Source organism: Lycium ferocissimum, chromosome 6 (genome assembly GCF_029784015.1).
Source record: "Lycium ferocissimum isolate CSIRO_LF1 chromosome 6, AGI_CSIRO_Lferr_CH_V1, whole genome shotgun sequence".
Taxonomy (NCBI): Eukaryota; Viridiplantae; Streptophyta; class Magnoliopsida; order Solanales; family Solanaceae; genus Lycium; species Lycium ferocissimum.
The window spans coordinates 70,778,087-70,787,139 of NC_081347.1; the positions used below are offsets into that span (position 1 = coordinate 70,778,087).

Consider the following 9,053-nt stretch of genomic DNA (forward strand, 5'->3'; position numbering starts at 1 on the left):
TAGGGTTAGTGGAAGTCAAGAAAATCCTTTGGTATTGGAGTTGGGGGTTTTTCTCAAGCAAAGTATCTTCATCCAAAGATCATTCCTACACTATCTAAGGTAAGTTTATGGTATTTTCATGTTGTTTAAGGTATTGAGAAGTTGAAACACTTGGATTGTAGATGAATATAGAAAATGGGTCATAATGTGGGAATAGTGTCATTGTTGAGCCATAGCTTGGATTGAGTCGTGACTATTGATATGTTGTGATTGTAAATATGTTATGAATGACATTTAGAACATGGGATAAGTATTATGTGTGAGAAAACGTAATAGTGAACTATGACCATGATTATGGAGAAATTGAAGTGAAATTGTGAAACGTGGATAATGTAGATGAATGACGATTGTTGCCTATAATATTGTGATTGTTGTTGTGAACATTTGGGAGTTGATATGGAATACGGAGGAATTTGTATAAACAAAGGAAGTGCTGCCCAATTTTCTCTAGCTTTAGTAAGCACGTTCTTATAATCGCTTAGCTAATGTCGATACGAATTCTCTCAAGGTATAAACGCGGCATTAAAGAAGAGCGAGCAAGCGATAGAATAGTTAAACGACAAAGGTATGTGAGGCTAGTCCTTTCTTTCTAAGGCATGAATCTTATGGCATGATTTTCCTCCTTCTTCAAGAATTTCCTACATTCCGGATAACTAAGAGTCTATGTTCATGAATAGCCATATGAGATAAGAGATACATTATGAACACGATAATGATGATGATAAGCTTAAGTCTAAAGATTCTAGAGTCCATGATATGATGTTCCTATAAAGCTAATGATGCTATCTATAATCTATTGATGTCGATCATTATATACACTCACCTTATGCTAGTTCCTCAAGGCGAGGGTAATGTTTATGAATGCTCCATAATGAAATCATGGGTTTACGACCTTATGTCACCTCGATCAAGTATAGTTGTCTTTGAGTTTCTATGCATGCATTATGATGAGTATATGATGAGGATATTACACCGCACCTACATGGCCGGCGTAAACCGCTAAGGCGGGCGATACGCGTGGCCGATACGGCAATGGGCGTACACCACTAGTGGGCGGCATGAGATGATACCTACGCGGGAGGCCCGGACGCAAAGCAATGCTAATGATTATCACACCGTACCTATATGGTCGGGAAGCTTATACTTATATGCATACATGATATGATGATGATTATAAAAGTAAGCCGATGTACGTTATTTCTTTTACGATTCGCGATCGATCCCGCATTGCTCCTCATTTGATGCCTCCTCATTTCATTGATGTTTCATTATAGTTTATGCCTTACATCAATACAATGTTCGTACCGACGTCCGTTTTCTTTGGACGCCGTGTTCACGCCCCCACGGTATTGCAGAGGTGATCCAAACTCGTAGGAGCTATTGGGCTGATTTGAGAGCACTCCATTTTCCTGAGGTGCCATTGATTATTTTTTTGGTATATATGTATATGTATGTTTGGGCATGACGGGGTCTGTCTCCGTCCCTATGTCTAACACTCCCGCAGAGGCTCGTAGATACGCGAAGGTGGGTAGTATGGTCTCACATTTTTTCATTGTATATACATATATGTATTATTCTGATAGCCGAAGGGCTTATGTATGTAAAGTGTATATGTTTTAAATGAAAATAGTTTTCCATGATTGTGAGCATAAGAAATATGAATGAAAGCAGATGAGTAATAGAATGAGTGGTGCTTGGTGGTTAGCCCCGGGTGCCCGTCATGGCCCTAGTCGGGTCGTGACAGTGGACTTCCAGGTAGATATTATTAAGTGGCAAATGGGAAAGAGCACTTTAAGAGCAAAGGAAATCAAGGAGGACCTTGAGGATTTAAGTACGAGAAGTGCGGTTATAAATTGATTAAAGGAAGTTATGTGATCGGCGACGATAAGGGGAAGTTTAATAAATTAATAAGGTTGGCCAACGGTAGACAAAGAATGGCATACGACAGTGGACTTGGAATAGAGATGTGATTATAAAGGAAACAGAACAAATATACGAGGAATAGACATACATATGAGCAAGCTATGGTATTGTAAAGGGAAATAAGAAATGAATGAAAGAAGAAAGAAAAGGGCGTATTTTACTAAAATTTCATGATGAAAACGAGAATCGACAGGACCTTAGGAGGATTACGATGCATGATTACGATACAAACAATTAGTTAAGAGAAACTATGGGACACTATGAGCCAAATTAAAGAAGGGACGAATCGTGAAAATGAATGAGAGAGAGTATCGACTTTTACTGGTATGGTATAAACCCAATTCGGAATCGGGAACCAAGGGTAAGAGGAATCTCAAGGTACTGGTGAAAGGATAGCTATGAAGGAAAATTGAGGCTAAAGGAGCATGGTATAGTCGGGCATTCTATAAGGAACCTAACGAATTCCGATGTCACTATTGATTCATTAACCTGGGGACTATTAGGCATGAAGGAAGGAAGTGGTTTGAGTTGTGTCCAATATGTGTGGACATTTGACTTGATACAAGAATCCAGTTAGGAAAAAAAGAAATAAGTCAAACCATGCGATGAAAGTAACTCTGGCATTATATGGACTAGAGTAGTTGAAGGATCGCTAGGGTCGGCCGAATGACTACCAAAGCATCCAATACTTGAATGTTACTAGTATATGAGAACATTCTTAGATGAATTAGAATATTCCCAAGTATAGAAGAAAGAAATATAATCGTTGAAGTCGAAATTCGAGATGAACTAATATAGCAAGGATGTGCTAAAAAAATGGAAATGGAGTAAATGCAATTATATTATGAGACAGACATGGGAACGGAGGCATGACAAGATAATGAAGGTTTAGCAAATCAAGGGAATAACTTTTGTCAAAGCAATACGTTGTGCTCCGGACCATGATTTGAATCGCTCGTACCAGAGAAATTTTTGGTTACAATTAAATATGCAGCAAACGTACCCCAAAAAGGTAACAGAAGAAGTGAGAAGGCATACAAGTGACCAAGGATAAGTATCAGGAACAGATGGGATTACTAAAGAGAAATGGTAGTTACCAAAGAAATGAGAGTTTTAAAACAGGAATGTTTTTAGGAATTTCAATGATTGTTAAAAGAAAGGAAGACAAAGATGCCTATGGATAGCACGACAAAGAAGACGCCACGAGACTAGAAAGTACCTCCTGCATCGTGAAATCGTAAGTCACCGTTTATATTAAATTGTGAGAGCATATATCATAGGACCATATAAATAATCGTCCTAATGAAATGGCTAGTAAAATAGTGTGGGGACGACAATAAATATTTGAAGAAGAATGGAAGCTAGTTAAGTCTCAATTAGCCGCTGGTATAGGAGAGCCAAGGACTTAAAGAGGGAAGCACACTCGTATTGAAAGGAAGTTGTGATTAAGTAAGATTTTATTTTAGTCTCCTGCTTATGAGTTATTTTGTAATGATGTTAAGATTGAAGGAGAGGAAATTGGAGGAAAGATTCAAATATGGATTTGAAAATATTTTGAATAGTGGATTAGCTTGAGATATGATCATTAGTATGTTGTAAGTATAATCTTGTGATATAGGATAACAACGATGATAAGGAAATGTTGTATACAATTGTATAAGGAATGGTGTTGAGGATTGTTGTATGGGTCGAATGGAGTCCCACTTGAATATAAAGCCCTTGGCTATGGTATTTTTGACGCATTGGATGAGTAATCTGAGGTAAAGTAATTAATGAGAATAATAAGCCATTGGCAAGGAAATGCTATTGCAAGCCATCTGGGCGCTACCATAGGTGGAACTATGATGACATTGTAAGGAATTAAGGAGTTCGACAAAAGCATTAAAAAGGAGATGGAATGATATGTATATAAAATCGATTAGTACTAAGAGCATAATCTAAAGTAGCACTAGAGAAGCAAGCAAGGAAAAGTGCCACAGCTAAATAAGAAAGTTGCCCACTAGTAGAGAAATAGAGGGCTGCGAAATAGGAGGGACTAAGTCAACGGAAGGTGAAGTCATGGAAGTAGATGAAGATAAGATCGCAGGAAAAGGATTCAAGGATATAAATAAAGGAGATGGACATCTAAGGAATTAAGAGATCTGCTTGATTAATAAACCGAAATGACAGATAATTGCGTCAAAATATGGGAAAGACTTATTAAGTGAGAATCGGGCAAAGGTTAAAAAAAGTAGAGGAGAACCCCGAAAAGGAAATGATCAAAAGATATCACGTTTGATTGGAACAAGCGGCTGACAATGAGACCTCGTGGAACAAGCAACATGATGGCTCTTATTGGAAAAAGGGATGAATGAAGGTTACAGACAAAGGAAAGAATGAAAAGATTCGAATTCGCTGCATGACTAGAAATCTTGGTTATTCTTTGACAAATTTCTGAATTCACCCCTAAGTTATTAGCCGAACTAAGGATCAGAAACTTTAAGAGTAAATTGAAGGAAATGAATCATTACAGAAGAGGTTTGAGATGTTTTGATATAAGTACAAGAATTACAGTTAGTTAACCAAGTACCAGAAGTCCAATTGAAGGAAAGAGAAATTAAGCGAGACATTTCTGTGTTACACTAGTTGAAAGATAAAGTACCGCAAAGATTAATTCGACTGCTATAGAAAGCAAAGGATGCTAAAATGTGACCATTCTTGAGGTTATCTTTAAGGGAGGAAGAATAAGAATAAGTAAACAAGAAGACAAAGGCCTGGGACATCTGTGAAACATAAGAAAGATATGTGGAGATCGAATAGAACAAGAATTTCTGAAGAAAAAAAAAAAGATGGGATCAAAATTGGATAAAAGTATAAGATGGGATCAAAATTGGATAAAAGTATATAGTAAGACTTGGATAAAAGAACATATAAGAATGAAAACGACGGAGGTCGAAGAGACAATGAAATGATAAAGCATGAAGAGTTAGTAGACGTACGTATAATAAGAAAAGGGACGACCTTGGGTACGGGCATAAATTTCGGCTACAAAAGAAGAAGGATAAACTGTGTAATTCGGATAAGTTCAGCTTTAAATGAGCAAGTAAGACTGTAAGTAAGTAAAGTAAATACCGACAAATACAGGTAAAAACATTGACATCTACCTCAGAGCGAACTCTACCTCCACATTCGAGGACGAATGTTTTTGAAAGGGGGGAGAATGTTACACCTCGCACTTTCAGAGCATGAGCATGCCACGTACTTCACCGTAGTAATGGAGTATCGGAGTCGTCCCATGAAGTTTTGGAAGGTACAAATCATGAGAAGTACATAACAATGAAGTAAAGGATGAATTATGATTTCGTAAGTCGTAACCGGGAAGGACAATCTTGAAACACAAGAACATAACCATTATCAAGTATAAGAAATGATAACTATCATGTAGGGGGGAGTTTCGGAAGATTCCAGGACCGAGCAAATCAAAGAAAATAAGTTTGTCGAAATTTGGGAAAAGTTGGCGAGTTAAAGACAGAATTTTGGGTCAAATTTGGAGGGGTATATCTCAGAAGTATATGGGGAGTTTTTAAGGTGTTTCAAAAGATTAAGATGTATTTCGTCGAGTCTAGTTTCCAACGCAATAAACCGCTCATCGATACGGCATCGGAGTAGAGAATTATGGACGTTACAAATTCGACGGAAGCGAGAAACAACACAAGCACGGCACCCGACTTTAGCACCTACATAAGGGGCAAAAACCCCATTTTTCTGCACAAAAAATTCCCAAAAACATTCTAGAAAATTCAGCCAAAGCAAGAGAGCATATATATAACATAATAGCGAGGATTTTGAGAGATTTCAAGTTACGGAGTATTTATTGAGGTCCGGACAACGTGTAGTCGCTATTATAATTTCTTTTTGTGTTGGAGTTGGCTTGGAAACAAAGTAAATATTGAAGATCTTGCTATTTTAGTGAATATAAGGTATGAATCATTGAATCTCTCTTTATTAACGTTGATTTAGGAATATTACGGAGATAAAGTCATTAAATAGTCGCATAACAAGTTGGATAGTTGAGAAATTTGGAAAACATCGTGTGGGATGTTTTATGGAGCCTATTGGTGTCGATAATGTTATTGTGATGTTGGTATTGTTGTTGTTTGTTAGTTATTGGATTGTGATTTCGGGCTAGGCATATAAATAGGGGAGATGCTACCCGAATTTCGGCAGATTCTAAATGGATTTAAATCGAAGGCTTAAGATAAGAATGTGACAATGAGCCTAACAATAGTATGAATGGTTTACAAGTAGATTTACAAGCTTGGAAGGATAAACGTTAGTTAAGGAGACCAAAAGGTATGTGGGGATTTTATCTCTATGAAAAAAAATACAACTAAGGAAATCCAAATTGCATGTCCAAACGAAACTGTAACTTGAAATCATCATGATTTCAAATTACTGATTTCATATCCTGATTTCAAATCATGTCCAAACGGCTTCTAACTCTAAATTATTTGCTTTATTCCCTTCAGTAACTTTTTGGACTAATTTTGGCAAAACAACTCTTGAATAAATCTAAGGGTACTAAATGGGGGGGGGGGGGGGGGTTGGGCTGAAATTGGTAAATAATAATTAATTCATTTTAGACTTTGAAAAGTTCATTCATTTTTTTTTAAATCCAGTATTATCCATATCTCTAGTTTTAGGGATGAGCCTGACTCTCCCCCACAACCTTTATTTTTTTCTTCTGTTATTTGCACCTTATGTGTTAACGTGGTCAAGGACGCGAGAACAGCTCCTTCAAGGGCGTAGGAGCTTAAAAAAAAGGGCTCTAACCTATACAAAATGATTGTGTCATTCCCAAAGCTGATTTTCAAGAGCTATTCGTCCAAACACAAATATTCTTCAAAACCAATTTATCACCCATTTTCAAGAAACTCCAAAATCAGTATTGGCAAATACAATGATGAAAAGGAAGATTCAGAGCCACGACAATCTCAGCATTCTTGATTTATTTCTTTCCAAGTTCGAACAAAGTGACTAAAAGAACACCCAGTAAAACATTTAAAAGAACCATATTAATCCTAGCACCAACATTATTTACGTTTTGTCAGGTATGGCAGGTAAGTTATAATAGTGAAGCTTATGCCTGAAACCTGTGTAGTTCATGCTGCATCTGCAAAGCTGCACCTGAGATAAGATTGAATTGGTCAAGAGGTGCAAGAGGTGCTAGTTTTCGAGCCATAGGTATTATATTGTTCCCTGAAGTATCTTCATTCGCAATCGCCGTTATCAAATGTCTAAATACACTTAAACTGATATACAGTCAAACCTCTCTATAATGACAACGTTTGACAACATTTGTCCGAAAATTTCATAATTGCTATAATAAGATGTTTCTATATATGTATACTACATTTCATGTTTAGATTTCTTTTAGCTATTATAAATAAAAGTACATAAAAAACTATGTTATGTACTTTTCATGTGAAAACAAATGGGTTTCAAGTGTGAATCTTTTTAGAGTACGGGGGTCAAACTTTATAACTTTGACCGTATTAACATAGATTTTTCAAGTTTGTAAAAATAAAATTTATATATTTAGAAACACATAAAAACTACTAGTAGTCATGATAATTTATAATTCAAATAATTTAGAAAAAATATATTAAAAAATAGAAAAAAAGAAGCACCTTGTAAACTCCCCAAATAATAATTGGTTCACATATAGTTGAAACAGAGAAAGCACTTGTTAATTTTAAAATCTTAATTGATTTTCATATTTCATTAACTAAAAATTGAAAAGACTAGCAAATTATTCATAAATCCGTAACTAGTTATACCGTATCGATAAAAAATTAAAATCTAAGGAATATATGCATTTAAAAAGGGCCAAAAATGCCCCTCCACTTTAAAAAAAGGGCTAAAAATATCCTCAGGGTCAAAAATACCCTTCCCGTCATTAAAGTTTTAAATATCCCCCCCCCAAGCAAATCCCCAACATAAGCCAATTTCATTTTGTAAACTCGCTCCATTTAAGCACGGCCCAAGTACATAAAAAACCCATATGCAACCAACTTGTTATCGAGTACTACATCTGGAGCCACTAGACACAGGAGCGGATAACCATATAAGTTTTTTGAATTTTCAGAGTAATAAAGCAGGATTGTGTGAAAACTATACTATGAGAGAACACCATCAAGGAAAACCAAGCAAAATAAACGGAGCTTTCTTCCAACACAAATATGAATGAACTAGCATAAAAATACATTTTAAAAAATTACTCAAAACTTCTCATTCCCTTTAATCAAACACAAATACAAGAACATCGATAACTGCACTCTCCTTCCCTCTTTTCTTGCTAGTGAAGTAAACGCGAGCTCTGCTTACGAAAAATGCTTGGACCATATGTGGACATAAACATATCAATCAAGAGGGGAATTTGCAAGGATTCAAAGTGGATTACTGGCAAGAGGGCCAATATGCCGGCTGGCATGAGGGCTGCTATGCCGACTGAAACAAGCATCCATCCTTCTGTCTGACCAAAAACAAGGTAAATTGCAGCACCAAATGCTGTCACCAGAGATGTCATTGAGATGCATAGGGTACCGAGGCCTAGAATTAATCTTGTCGGAAGAGATTTTAGAAAATCACCTTCTGCATATCTTGAGGTGAGGATAGACAAAAACAGTATAACAGAGGCAACCGAAAAGAACAAACAGAATGCAACCGAAACAGCAAAAATGGTGAAGGCCGTTTCGTTGGAGAAAAGTGGAAACCCACTGTTTTGATTGTTTCCACCTGGCACAGTGATGGCTGCTGCAAATCCTACTGTTGCTGTTAGCGCAGCGACAAATATGCAGGAAGTTGCAGTTTCTTTCATCCATTTCTCTCCTTCTTTGACCAGTTCCTTGTGTTCCTCAGTGAACACCATTTTTGGAGTTTTTCCATAAGCGTTTCTCTTTGTTCTAAGAGTCGGGTGAACAAACCTTTCCACCTCCTGCGTACGCCATAGGAACCAACTCATGTTATGGAAATGTTGAAGCAATCATAAAGTATATAATTTTGCTTCTGTCTTTTTAGTGGTTCCAGATGCCCTTTATTTTTAAGGCATT

General features: G+C 36.7%; 2 protein-coding genes across 4 annotated transcripts in view; both read right to left on the reverse strand.

The window, feature by feature from the left end:
- Positions 1–9,053, reverse strand: part of LOC132060282 (ankyrin repeat-containing protein NPR4-like) — a 58,393-nt gene that overhangs the window by 29,051 nt on the left and 20,289 nt on the right. The gene's annotated exons all lie outside the window — the stretch shown is intronic.
- Positions 8,152–9,053, reverse strand: part of LOC132060283 (ankyrin repeat-containing protein NPR4-like) — a 21,123-nt gene continuing 20,221 nt past the window's right edge. The window contains exon 5 of the mRNA XM_059453244.1: positions 8,152–8,938. Within this exon, the coding sequence (XP_059309227.1) occupies positions 8,300–8,938 (639 nt within the window). The 3' untranslated portion in view covers positions 8,152–8,299. The remainder of the gene's footprint in view (positions 8,939–9,053) is intronic.